The sequence below is a fragment of the Pelodiscus sinensis genome, chromosome 10 (genome assembly GCF_052426305.1).
Source record: "Pelodiscus sinensis isolate ZL-2025 chromosome 10, ASM5242630v1, whole genome shotgun sequence".
In the NCBI taxonomy this organism is placed as follows: Eukaryota; Metazoa; Chordata; order Testudines; family Trionychidae; genus Pelodiscus; species Pelodiscus sinensis.
Window position 1 is genome coordinate 50,598,476 of NC_143061.1, and position 14,560 is coordinate 50,613,035.

The 14,560-nt window shown below is 39.2% G+C and overlaps 1 protein-coding gene across 4 annotated transcripts in view; it reads right to left on the bottom strand.

Moving 5' to 3' along the window:
• UGGT1 (UDP-glucose glycoprotein glucosyltransferase 1) overlaps nucleotides 1-14,560 on the bottom strand; it is an 87,227-nt gene that overhangs the window by 56,795 nt on the left and 15,872 nt on the right. For all 4 annotated transcript variants that reach the window (XM_075938349.2, XM_075938348.2, XM_075938346.2 and 1 more), the window contains exons 6-13: nucleotides 13,556-13,730; nucleotides 11,326-11,422; nucleotides 8,689-8,767; nucleotides 8,319-8,419; nucleotides 7,440-7,539; nucleotides 4,367-4,427; nucleotides 2,393-2,484; nucleotides 1,199-1,349 (exon numbers count right to left, since the gene is read on the bottom strand). In XM_075938349.2, coding sequence (XP_075794464.2) covers nucleotides 1,199-1,349; nucleotides 2,393-2,484; nucleotides 4,367-4,427; nucleotides 7,440-7,539; nucleotides 8,319-8,419; nucleotides 8,689-8,767; nucleotides 11,326-11,422; nucleotides 13,556-13,730 — 856 coding nt within the window. The remainder of the gene's footprint in view (nucleotides 1-1,198; nucleotides 1,350-2,392; nucleotides 2,485-4,366; nucleotides 4,428-7,439; nucleotides 7,540-8,318; nucleotides 8,420-8,688; nucleotides 8,768-11,325; nucleotides 11,423-13,555; nucleotides 13,731-14,560) is intronic.

The window sequence follows — 14,560 nt, forward strand, 5'->3', positions numbered from 1 at the left end:
AGATACTGAAGTTCACTTTCTCAGTTGAAGAGGGAAGCTTGGGACTTGTACTTTGTCCTTATACTTTATCAGAATTATATTCCAATACCTTGTGAGCAATCTAGATGTTTTCCAAACCAGAGGATTCTCTTCTATATTGCTTTGCAATGAAATAGGTAAACTTGTTTTTCCAAAGAGAGTAATTTTTCTTATTCTCCTTTCTATTAAAGGCTAAGTCCACATAGTGCTCCTAATCTGAGTCTCTAACAGCTTCATTTTAGTTAGAAAGCAAATTATTTTAAATTACAAGTAGTAAGTGATTGACTAATTTGATTTTTATGCAGTTGAATTTGCTGTCTATAGAAATAAAGTTGGAGAATTCCACATCTAAAGGGGCATTATATAATCTCTATTTATATCTTCCAACAAAGATGTCAAAAAGAATTCTGCTTTCAAGTTGTGCTCCTGTAGGCAATTCTGGTCAGAAGCTGGATTTCTCCTCAGCTATACCAGCTGTTTTCAGGCATGAAAATATTGCACTGGATTACTGGGTTTCTTTTTCCCCCGTTTCCTGTGCTCTACTGGATATCTTATATTTTGTAGTTATTTCTTTTACAAGGAGCAATCATGAAGCCTCTCTCTACGGTGAGCTGTGCACCACTTCATCTCGCACTGCCCTCTCCCTAGCACCTTATTCAAACCTTTTTACACACACGCTTCACCCTCGCCTAATTCCTGCTATCCCTCTCTACTATCCTCAATCTCCCTCCTCTCCTTATTGATTCCTTAATCTCATTTTCCCCTCCGTCCACTACATTTTCCTTCATTTTGTTCTCTGTAAGTTAAAGAGCCATATACCACTCACCTGCTCACACTCTCTCTTCCTTTAACTCAACGCAAGAATCTCTCTCATATTAACTTACTTACCAATTATGCTTCTTCATTTATCATCACTCCATTATTAGGCAGAGCCTGATACATCTCTACAGTCTGTATCCCAAAGGGTTTACAATCCAGTATACAGAGCCTCATGTCAATTAAATTGTAACTTCTTCGCAGTGGCGACTGTGAAGACTGTCTTCTATGAAGTTCTAGTTATTCATATAAATAAGGAACGACACTGCACTTGTATGATGAGCTAAAAAGGTGCAACTAAAAGCCACAGACTCAAATAAGATTTTTGCTAGACAGCCTGGCTCTTGTAAGAAAATGTACTCACTGAAATAGCAGGGCTTCTGATATCCACAGCATAGTCTGAATCTGATGGCTGGATGTTTAGCTTTAGAACATTATGCAAGGAAAGGCCCTCAATTCCCAAACTGTGAAGTCCCTCCATAACATGAGCTTCATTGCGCAATATATCAAACAAGCTAGAAGGAATACAAATCATTCAGTATCATGCATATATTAAAATACAACTACTGATTTGCTGCAACCTAAGCATTACCAGATTATATTACAGTACAATCATTATAAGAGTCTACAAATATTTCCACTATATAAATCAGTTTTCTATGTTAAGCATCTCACTTATTTCAAAGGATATTTCTCCCAGAAAAATCATTTAAGTCCAGTGTTACATATCAGCAGAAACACACATACACACACAAAACCAGACGTTCAGAGCTAAAATCTGGCCCCAATACAGCAGTTTTCAAATGGACATTTTTTCAGAGATTTAATTTCTAAGAACGGATATTCTGCTCTTCTCTTAAAATGAATACGTTTGACAGATGTCTGATTGACATCACTAGATCCCAAAACTGTTTCACAGAACAGGTTAAAGCAATGCGGAGCAGCAGGGAAGGGCTGACCTTGCCTTGATTAAGGTTCATTTCTCCATTAGTCTTTCTGCTGAAACTGCCAACAAGAACATCAATCGTAATGTGGATTTTAGGAAGTGACACTGACAACCAGCCATCAAAAGGTCTGTTACCACTGACTTGCCCTAGTTTTAAAATCCTAGATTACGGCTAACAAAAGAAATAAGTTAACTGAACAACTAATGACTAGGTCTTAACTGTATACAAAAGGAATAATGGTAAGAGAAGAATTTGTCTTTGACACCTGGGGAGAACAAGATACACAGGATTCAGCTAGAAATCTTGGGAAATGGAAAAATCTTGGAAAACTTTAGCATACTCTCAGCAGGGGGCATTAGTGATGCCATGACAACATTAACTCCGTATTTCACTTGCTAAAGGGATAAGTAGGACTTACATTTATCATTATAATCCTAATATTTTTAAAATGCATGAACAAAAGTAAATTACATTTAGTATTTCACTCTGCTGAATTTACAAAAAAACACACACTTCTCCATAAATAAACTTAATAGCAGTATACACATGAAGTAACACTTTCAAGATTCTAAACCAGAACAGTTTTGTGAAGAAAGCGTACAAATTCATACCTAAATATATCCTGTGTGTCTAAATCTATGTGCAGTCCATTGATGAATAAGGCAGAATCACCAGATTGCAATCCTAATGTTCCTTTGAAGTACTAAAGGAAAAAGTGTAACAAAGCTATTAGACAAATGCTAAAAACCGAGTTAAAATCACTGTTAAAATGTAAAAAAACAAAAAAACTTCCACAGCATTTATTCTGCAGTGTTTCAAATCTATGAAACGTTCTGACCTTTGTATGTTAATTCCATTAAATGCACCCTATTACTTCTATACAATAGCCTTTTGGTGACTTTGAATCAGAACCACATTTAGGAGTGTACAGATGACAACACACACAAGATATATAGCTATTAAACCAACTAGAGCAAGCCAACTGCAAACGCCTTGTGTTTACCCTCAAAATAATCACATGCTCATTTACTGCACTGAGACCAACAATCCCCTTCTCCATTCAGTAACAAAAGTGGAAAAATTATTTGCTCTGAAGTCAAGTTTCACAGGCACAGAAATGCTGTAAGAGAAGAGTCAGGCGCTATGTTTAAAGTGCAGTTTTACTGAGAGATTTTATTTGTGTATTGTCAAGTGCTTTTGCATAAGTGAGATCAAGAGGTATTTCCCTATCCAGAAATGATGTTCCTAACTGCCAGTTCAATGTGGGATTTGACAATCAAGCAGAGTCCTTGCTGCCTTTTACATCATTTCCCAACAAAGCGTTATTAAAAGTTCCCTATTTTCTACTCCCCAAACTCTATCTTTCCTAAAGGCCAAACTTGCCCTACAACTCAAACAGCTCTTGATTATCATTCCCTCTATATGTACAAATGTTTTTCTTGCTGTACGACAGAATGCCTCCATCACTCTCTCTGGTTGGTGAGCATAGCGAGCAGTGGGCACAGCCCCTAGTAATCCAGAAATATGCCGAAGCAATGTGTGTCTAAACTTCATAGCTTATCTCCAAATGCTCTTTACATCTTGGGAGAAACCCGGATGGTTACCAAAACATACACAGCCAGAAACTGTGCCTCAACTTCCATTCAAATGAAGACATCTTTCCTTAAAAATCTACAAGTTAACCAGGATGACTTATTGAATAAGGGCACTGACACGGGGTTCAGAGATTTCCCCCCGTGCCAATTCAGGTCAATGGTGAGTGAAAGCAGTTTGGGTGTTCAAGGGTCTACATGGGTTAATCAATTGTTTCAGTTCAGTCGTTAGTGGACAAGCAATCACCACAAATTCACCACCGTAACTGACAGTTGCTGGCAGTCTTAGCAGAAAAACTAAGGACTGAACTGGTGTAGAGACCAAGTTACAACTGCCCCCAATGAATGTAATCCCTAATTTACAGAACATTAAGACATTTCACAAAGACACAGCATGGAAAGGGTAAGAGTAAAGTCTGGTTGTGACAGGATGTGCCTGGAATTGGATTGCGTCTCAAAACAATACAGAAGAGAGACAAACTCACTATGCAGGTGAAAGGGGCTGGATAGCTTTCCCCTCACCCTTGCCCTGGTTTGGGACTGCCCTACCCCTGAGCCTCCCACACCTCAGGCACCTTTTAGGGAGGGCAAGGTGGAAGCTGAAACTCCCTCCCTCAATTAGTGGAGGAGCACTGTGGCTGTTCTCCTTTGTCATGGAGTGAGGAGAAAGTGCACAGTTTGCTGCGTTCCTCACCATGACTTGAGAGCACAGAGGACAGACCAACCTGGACCTGACGCAGTTGAGGGACATGCATCCCTCCCCCGGCTGTGCCCGCTGGAGCAGCCATGGAGAGGAACTTCTCACCTGGCCCGAAAACTGCTGCGGGGGGAGGGGAGACTGAGGTTGTCGTCTCTCGCTAGGGCAGCCGGCACAATGAACCCCTCATCTCCACCCCAGAGCAATGATTTAAATTTTTAAAAAAAAACAAGAATTAATTGGGTTAAGGACCCAAGCAACAGTGAGTAAAGCTTCTAAGTTTCGATAAGCATTACCTTTTGGTTCTCTTCAATTTCTGCTCTGAGTTCTGAGGAAACAACTGTTTTCGTTATTGCTCTATGAAAACGAAACAAAACATCACATGTAACGGTTGCAGGCAATCCTCTTTTCCACATCCCACCTCTGCTGTCTTGTTACCCCACCCTGCATTCTTTAAAACAAGTACGCTCTTCAGGGCAGAAATCTAGAATTATCTGCAACCAGAAGTACGTAACACACATTTGGGCACCATTAAAACAGTAATAAGAGGATAGGCCAAGTAAAAGCTTTTAAAACTTACTCTTCTGTACAGTATTATCCTGAAACCCTACCCCAGACAGCAACCACCACTTACAAGACTGAACTTCAACCCTGGTATGTACAAAGCCTTAATTTCAATACAAGAAGTCATAGTAAAGTGAGTGCAATCACCATTTCTCTACTCATGCATTTTAAATTTTAATTGGTGCATAGAGACCTTCTCAAATATCAACTCATTTTGTACACAAGTAGTAGTTATAAGAGGCAATTAAGGACTATTTTAATGTAACACCTTTAGGTTTCATAGTGTAGCAATTAAGAGTCAGAACGCTGCACACCTGATCCTTGCCAGAATCAGTTTTTAAGCATTCAAAGCCACTAGAAATCCAATTTCTATGCTTTTAGTCATAAGTACTGTAACTTGAGGGGTGAGGTGAGAGGGTGCTGCAGCAGCCCCTGGCTTGAAGTGATTTCTATAGCATAAAAGATTCACAGTTTGGATCAATGGCTCTAAGCGTCCCTACTACACAAAAACGTGCCAACCCCCCTGTTTTTAGCAGAACAGCAAAGATTTTATCAACAGAATACAAGACCCTTTGAAAATTTTCATATTACAAAAATAAACTCAAAGCAATGGTGGAGTCAGCCAACATTTAATGGGTAAGCTAAAAAGTAGTTGGTGAAAATCAATATTTAATTACAAAACTAAGGATATATAGCAGATGAGTACGTGTACATAACTGTATGTCTGAGCATCTCTCTGCCATGCTTTGGATTTTTGCTAGTTCTCAGATGGTAAACTCTTGAGGTTCTACTTCTCTGTCACTACAGAGACCAACACAATGCAGCCTTGATTCTGACCATGGTTTACGAGCACTACCATAATACAAGTACTAGATTACATACAAAAAAAGTTAAAAGAATGTTATAATTGAAAAAAATCAAATGTTCAAAAATTGGGAAATGTGACTTTAATTCAGCCTCCTTGTGAGTATGCAATAGTCTTGGCAAACATATGGGAAGCCTGTGGCAGAGCCAGGAATAGAATCAAGTTCTCTGGGATCCCAATCCAATACAAGAGAACATGTCTTCCCTTTCTGTAGCCTTTGCTCATTCTGTGAAAGGAACAAATAGCACGAGAATGTAATTCAAGTCTATACCGTAACTCATAAAGGGAAACTGAATGCACATCTCAGGAGCCAGAATGTGTGCCAGGATATGAGATTGTGTTTAGTAAGAGCAGCTGTAAAGTGCACAAAATTGTCACTACCAGCCACTGTAAGAAATAAGACTAGAACATGTGACTCCCTTATGGTGCCTAGCATACCTCCCCCTACATCAAAAAGGAAATAGTAGCTACTGCATCATTCCTGTCATCCAAATAAATGTCTCTAAATTGCTCAGGGAAACTAAGCTAGCAACCTTGTTTAAACACATTTCTAATCACAGCACAGTCTGTCTCCAGATTTTCACAGAAGGCTAGTTGCCAGGAACAGAGCAAACACCCATCCTCTAACATCAGATATGCCTCCTTAACCACTGTGCCAATTATCAAGGCATCTCTCTTGGTGCACAGTGGGAACTGGTGCAAAAAATAAAAACCCACCTCTAACGTGCATTTGAGGCTCCTCAGGTGAGATCACAATATGAAAATGGCTCAGAGCATAGAAAGGATGCAAATGACATTGCCAGAGTTCCATTAGTCAACTCTAACTTCCACTGAAGGACAACACTCACCTAATGTTATGGTAAGAACATAAAAACGGCCATACTGGATCAGACCAAAGGTCCATCTAGCCCAGTATCCTGTCTGCCAACAGTGGCCCATACTAGATGCCCCAGAAGCGGGAACACAACAGGTAATCCTCACATGATCCCTCTCCTGTCATCCATTTCCAGACAAACAGAGGCTAGGGACACCATTTCTAACCATCTTGGCTAATAGCCACTGATGGACCTAACCTCCATGAATCCATCTAGCTCTTTTTTGAACTCCAATAAAGTCCTAGCCTTCACCACATCCTCTGGCAAGGAGTTCCACAGGTTGACTGTGCGCTGAGTAAAGAAAAACTTCTTTTTGTTTGTTTTAAACCTGCTGCCTATTAATTTCATTTGGCGACCCCTTGTTCTTATATTGTGGGAATAAGTAAATAACTTACTCTTATTCACTTTTCCCACACCAGTCATGATTTTATAGACCTCTATCAGATTCCCCCCACCCCCATCATCTATTTAATAAACTGAAAAGTCCAAGTCTTTTTAATCTCTCTTCATATGGGACCCGTTCCAAATGCCTAATCATTTTTGTTGCCCTTTTCTGAACCTTTTCCAATGCCAACATATATTTTTTGAGATGAGGTAACCACATCTGTACACAGTATTAAAGATGAAACAAAAGACAGGACTATGCAGCACTTTAAAGACTAACAAGATGGTTTATTATGTGATGAGCTTTCGTGGGCCAGACCCATTTCCTCAGATCAAATTGTGGAAGAAAATTAGCATGACCATATATACCAAAGGGATACAATCAAAAAAAGTGAACACATATAAAATTGACAAATCTCTATTAGTATTAAAGATGTGAGTGTATCATGGTTTTATATAGAGCCAATAAGATATTCAGTCTTATTCTCTATCCCTTTTTTATGCTAAAATATCTTTCCTAGGGACACGCTCTCATGTAGAAGACTTGTTTATTTTTCAGCTACATGAGATTCAAGAAACATTTATTAGGTCTTCTGCTATTAATCATGATGAATAGAGGACAAAACATTATTAGGAAAGTTATTAAATGGGAAGACTTCCCGATGTTCTGCACTGAATTACCTGGCCTTTGTAGGAAAGTTCTGACTGAGGTCTTTCATTACCATCAGAGCATCCACAGTGGGAGCAGCCAGGATGCGAGCAGCAGTTTGAAAACTTAGATCTAAAAAATGAACACAGTTAACCCAAGGATTGTATATTAAAAATAGCAACATATTTAGTGCAAAACCAATTCAGTTCACAGAACTACCATCGTCATGTCACACAAAGGCTTGGGATACAAACAACCATTTCAGAGGATAATCTGTTGTATGTGGAAATCTTGAAGGTTTAATTTTCTGTGTGTCACTTTGGTCTTCTTCCTGATCTATAATCTTTAACAGCCAACTTTGTATAAATGGCTTCCTGAAATACTGTATAGTCCCTACAGATAATACCAAGAATTCTAGTTCATCACAGACATGTGGAACCGTAGGAGACTGGATGAATAAATTTACTTTGGAGTAGGGATGTTAAATTTTGTTTAATCAGCTAATAAAGTTAAACCACTTGATTAACTGAAAAGGGGGGAACTGCAGAACCACAGCAGGGTGAGCTGCTGGCCTCGGGAGCTAATTCTGCTGCGGCTCTGCCTTTTAAATGTAGTAAGAACCAAGTGTCTGCACCCTGCATGAGTATTTGAAGATGAGCAATATAGTCATTATGTAGAAGGAAAACTTCATAAACCCCTTAGTTGGTATGGAAACTTAACTGAAACTATTAACTTAACAGAAACTATTCTATTGCTACTTCCCAAGAAGATGTAGACCGAAAGCTGCTGGACATTCTAGGCATTTACAGTTAAGAACACCTTCAAGAATACCCTCCTACAAGCAACGAAGGCCCATGCAAGGGACATATTTTTTACACAACTAGGAAGAAGCTTTTCCACACATACACTACCTTGTAACTGCCATACTTTTAAAGGTGCCATTTCATTGGTGCTTTCAATAAGATGCTTTCTAAGCTCCTTCAATTCTTCCTTCAAGTCAGGATACAACTGCCTGATAGAAGAGACACGGACCTTCGTTAGGGCTAGATCAGTGAAACTTAAGAAATTAGCACACCAAAAATTAGCACACCAAAAATGTCTGCATCTGCCATTGCATCTAATTTTTGTTGTCTTAGGACTTCTAGGCTATTTGAGTGCATTGCTAAAACTCGTCAACTCTATAAGCCTGCCAACATTATTTTGGGGTTTGGTTATTTTTGCAAAAACAAAAAGTAAGTTTTAACATGCTACAATGGAAATTTTACCAAAAGAATGTCTTACCTTAGCTTTCCAAAGAGAAATCCTTGCACTTCATCGATAGGGTCATTTTCACCTATTACTGTAGCATTCACCTCAGTACCTATAAATACATGGCAAACACAACTATTATTGCATTATTTAGAAAATAGTTGCTTGCATATATTCTTTGGTTTGTTTTACATAACAGCCGCAAGCAATAATGATGAATACTTACTTTGAAATCTAAAGTGAGGAATGTGTAGTTTTTTTAAAAAGTGTGTAAGTAGCGTAATTTCCATATTTTACAGATGGAGCAAATAAGGACAGCTGAATGACAGCCCTTGGTCATACGGTAAGTTATTGTGAAAACTGGAAATAGCAACCAGTTCTTGTGACACCCAGACCCATAATCAGTTCACCAGAAAACAGCTGCCGTGAGAATCTAACAAATGTTAATTAAAAAACTTCAACCGGCTAAAACCAGGATGCTGTATTAGACGCTCAACACAAGAAACAGAGGCTCAGAAGTGAACCTGGAAATTATATTCCTGTACCCAATGTATGTTAAGAACTACAGAAGAGAGCATAGCCCATGTGTGAACTGTAGAGATGATTCAGCAAACAGTGGGAAGAAATGAAGGGCTGAATCAGAAAAGGAAAAATTGGAGAATAGAGGAATTAACTGGGGCAAGAAGATTTTCAGTGTAACCTAGATATGTCACATCTACAAAATACTCATTATTATTAAAATAGTGTGCAGATACGAGTAACAAAAAAGCATCTTCCCACAGATTCAATTTTATTCAGAATGAGAGGGTTTTCTTTCCTTAAAAAATAAAAGTGTTTCCCTCCCTTCTGGCTGTGAAAACAGCTTTTATTCTATAAACCAAGCACAAAGGTCTTGCTGAACTTGTAATGATACATTAATTTTAATTTAAGAAACTTTTATTCTTGTAACATTAGTATGTCAGCAATTTCATTAATCAGATGCATGAGAATGTCAATTATTTTCAAAATGATAAATAGTAATTTAAGTTATAAAGGCATTTGAATGAAATCTGCTTAATATAAAATAATCTGAGGGATAACTTTTGTACATGGAAAAACATTCTATTCTAAGAATCTGAGAGAGAATATTGACAAAATACAGAGTTATGCACATCTGAGTTATGAACTGACCAATCAACCAAATACAGTACACTATCAGGCAGCAGCAGAGACCCAAAAAAGGCAAATATAGAAAATACTGTGTTAAACATAAACTGCTAAAAAAATAAAGAGAAAGCTTAAAAGAAGATTTGACAAGGTAGGAAAACTTTGTGCTGGTTTAATTTAAATTAAGACGTTAAAAGCAGCATTTTAATTCTGCATAGTACGTTATGCCCATGTTCACTTGTACACATTTAAAAGAACAACCATAATGTTTTACTCAGAGTTACAAACATTTCAGAATTACAAACAACCTCCATTCCTGATATTATACCATATTTACAAAAAGATCACACTGCAAATCCAAAAACATCTGGCACAAATTATAAGTTTTGTTCTATTCAACAATAACCTATATTTACTGTGGATGAAAGGACATTTTTAAGTACAGCATGACACCTGCTATTTTTCTGCTGAGTTTACCACCATGTAGGCTAAAACAGTCACAAAATTAATTTCAAAGTATAGATGTGATCAATTCAATGCTAATATTTTAAAATGGATTAAAAGAATGGAATTTGAAAAAAGCTATTTTCTTTTTAAAAATCCAGAAGTGTCTGCTAAATGGACTCATAAAATTATTAAATGCAGTTCCTTGCATTACATATATACATGCATTAATGTAACTAATATGAAGTTGAGCCAGTCTGTGCCAAATTCGCAGAAAAGGAAATTGCCCCTTATTCTTGATGCAGAGATGGCAAAAGGGGCAAACTAATTTTAAAGATTCTAGTCTCCATCTCCCTGCATGGCTTGGAAGGCTGATGGAGGAATCACACTGTGCTCCGCAGTGGGGGGAAGTAAGAAGAAATGCCTTAGTGGTGCTCAATATGATCTGAAGATAAACTCTCCTCCCAAATTAGGGGGGGAGGAGGAGGAAGAGGAGGAGGAGGAAGAATCAGTTAATCGAGTAGTTGATGGAATTTCCATCAGGGTTAGCTCCCGGCCTGGAAGCTAATCCCTCTGTGACTCTGCCTTTTAAATTTATTAAGAGCCTGGCAGCTCTTCATACATTTAAAAGGCAGAGGCGTAGCAGGGGAACCAGGTGTGAGCCAGGAATCATCTGATTCCTGGCTTGCGCCTGGTCCCCCCTATGCCTCTGCCTCCCCTGCTCCTCTGGAGGTGGTGCTGTGGGGAAACCGGCTTTTAAGCCGGCTTCCCCCCAGCACTGGGGCTTCTGCTCCCCCCACTCTTGCTGCCTCTCTCTTATAGAGGCAGCGGGGAGCGGAGCGACTAGCTGAGGCACTATTCAACTACCCGATAAGCATATACTTATTGGGTAATCGACTAGTCGCTTACATCTCTAATGTGAATAAAGAGATAGTGGCTCTTCAGAGTTCAGACAGGGAAAAAGAGCACCATATCCTGCTCTCTGGAAGAAAAACTCCTTATATGAAAAGAAATATAAAACCATTTTATTAGAACTCGGATTATTTTTATATAAAATTCTTATTTTAAGTAGAAATTCACCTTTCACCTGAGTATCATCCTTGGCCTTATATTCTGTACTTTTAATAGCCAGTTCCACACCATAGCCTGACAGGTAAACTTTTTCTTTACTTGGATTCTGGAAGAAAAGGTAAAAAAAGAAAAAACCCAGCACATTGCATGTCTCTGTGTGGACATATAACACACTAAGCTAGTGGTTTCCATAACTTGCTTGTATTAGCACACATTAAAGGTGACTGGAGTCTCAGAATACAAATGTCTATTATTTTAGCATTCAGACAGCACTTGTATAGTATAAAATACACATGAAGTAACCCCAGTATGAACTATTTTGCAAGAGTACAACAATCATTTATATACATATATAGGCTCTTTGCAGTTAAGCTAGCTGAAGAAAAGAACAAAGAAAATCATAGGAAAGAGCAGATCACACTAGGATTGGAGAATGGTTCTGTGAAGCAACCTATGTTTGCATCCAAAATAAAGCTTGTAAACACTGAATAGAACCAAACAAAAAAATGATAGTGCATAAGTCAATGTTTCAACCAATTTGTGATGAATACATTTATTTAATCAAAATGAACCATGGGGATAAAATGTTGAGAAGCAATTAACTGTGAAGCAAGAAAATGAAAATACTCCAGCCTCCAGAATGGTAAAAATATATAGGAAATACCACAGAAATGATCAAACCAATTAACACTTCAAGACGGGAGGTCATATATTCATTTCACGATTTTAACATGACACTTCCGAGAATTTTATGTAAGCATGTGTCTCACAACATATATCAAATGTCTCTTATAACCAAGATACAGAATTAAGCATTTTATGCAAAGAATGGAAATTGTCTCATGGAATCGTGCTATTTTTAAAAAAAGGAAGGTGGTGTAAAAGTCTTATTTTTTTTGCTATGTCTCATGAAAAGTACAAGTATCACTAAAGCTGAACCATCTGATACCTTTTTGCAGATGGTAAATTTGGCCATCAACCCAAAAATTACATATATGGCTCATATCAACACAATAGCACCATCAGGAAGAGAAACAAAACAGATCAAAACTCTTGTAAGCCATTAAAATGTACCATTAAACATTTATTCCACAACCATTTCTTTTGAGATCAAAGATAAAAAGTAAATTTGGAGTATGGCCCCTCCAAGATTGTTGGGATGGAGGAACAAGGGCAGATAGATCACAGTAGGAATGTTAGACAGTGATTAGTTGAATAGTCATGTAACTACAAAAAATATTATCGGTTACACAACTATTCGATAGTCCCTGGGGGGCAGGGCCGGTAGCCAGTGCGCTCCCAGCGAACACTCTGCCATCCCACACTGTTGCCTCTGTATCAGAGGCAGTAGTGTGGGGCAGCAGCCTCTGTCCACGGGGGAAGGGGAGAACAGGGAGTGGAGGAGCTCCCTGAAGACAGAGGTAGTGCTGGAATCCCATAAAGCAGCCTCTGTCCACAGCAAGCCTGGACCCACTGCAGATAAAGGCTGCTCCATGGCCTCCCTCCGCTGCTAACTCTGATAGAGAGGTGGAAGCATAGCTGGCAGGTGGGGGGGGGGGAAAGAGACATGAAGGTGGCTCCATGCCTTGTGAGGAACCAACTTGGCACCAGCTCTTGCTCCCCACCTCTTGATGCATCTGATACAGACCGGTGGGGTGGGGGGAGGGGAGAATGTGTGTAGTCAATGAGATTAACTGATGAGCCTGTGTATCGGTTCATCTTGTACTCGACTACACACTGAAATCCCTTGATCACAGTACAAATGATGAATCCAGCAATGGAATCCAATCGTAGTTCCATAAAAAAAGAAATGGCTTCCATTTGGAAAACACCTCCCTCTTTACCCACCCAGCTCAAACTACAAATGTTTTGTGCTTCACCCCATCTATGCAAATATTTGATCATAAAAGGAACTCTTTTTCTTAGCCATGTAAATGATGAAAGTGACTTTCATAATTTGATTGTATAGGTATATCAGAATCCAGAAATGTTGTCTGACTATTGAGTTTAGTGCAAAGAAAATATTTGGGTAACAGGAAATATGGGCCTACATTTTCAAATTGGGTACCTAAAAATCAGCACACTATATTCAGATTCACACCTCTCAAAAATTAGACAACTTATTTAAGTATCTAAGGCTGGATGTCAGAGCCTCACCATAGGCAACCATTTTTTAACATCTTAGCAAGAGGCTCTCCCTAATTCCCAAGAAAATGTTCAAAATATTATCAGTACTTACAGCAACATAGTGTCTGAGGATATAAGTGATTTCTCCTGCACTGGCTTTCGAAACAAGCAGGCTGTGAAATTTGGAAAACTCCTCTGTGCCAATCTCAGCATACAGTATGACAACTGGACTCTCGGGATTAGAAAGGGGATATCTGTGATCTCCTTTGAACAAAAAAGGCTTCAACCTAAGAACAAATATCAAGAATTAAAATGTTGTGGTTTTAACATGCACTTGAAAGAAGAAACTGAGCAAGGTGCATCAAAATCTCTTTTCCTTTCCACTGTAAGCTTTCAGGTGTCTTTTCACAAAAGAACAAGGCCTAATCACTATTAAGCCTGTGAGTTGGCATGTGGTTACAAAACTTTGATAAAATGGAAAAAACAGGCTTTCAAAGCCCTCAATTGTAAGACTGAATAGGTGGGGATTGGAAAGCACCCAACAATGATCCTTGAAATAGGCTCAGTTTTCCTGCTCTGCGTTCTTGTGTCTCTTTTTTCAATTCTTGCCCCTAATATAAGGTTCAAAATATTCCCAACAGGGATTTACCAAGAGAATTCATCTGCAGTGTAGCACATGAGCAAGATGGTGCTATGCTCCTGCACATGAACCACAAGTAAAAGATGCCAACTTTTTACAAAAAATTAAGCTGCAAAACCGAGAAAAAATAGAAGAATCTGAAGAGATTGTAAGTCGCTAAGATATTAATTACAGTAAAACTCCATTGGTCCGGCAGCCACTGCTCCAGCACTCCTGATGGTCCAGCACCATCGGGAACCCGGAAGTACTGGGGCAGCCAGACAATTGGAGCTGCTCTGCACCCGGCTTCCCCGATTCAGCCGCTGCTGAAACTGGCCAGCAGCTGAATCGAGGAAGCCGGGGGCAGAGCAGCTGGGGTGCTGCCAGGTTGGTCCCGTAGCACTGCCCCTCGGGGCTGTGGGACCAACCCGGCAGCACCCCAGCTGCTCTTGGGGATGCCTGGCTGCTCTTGGAGACCGAGGGGTGGCACTACGGGAC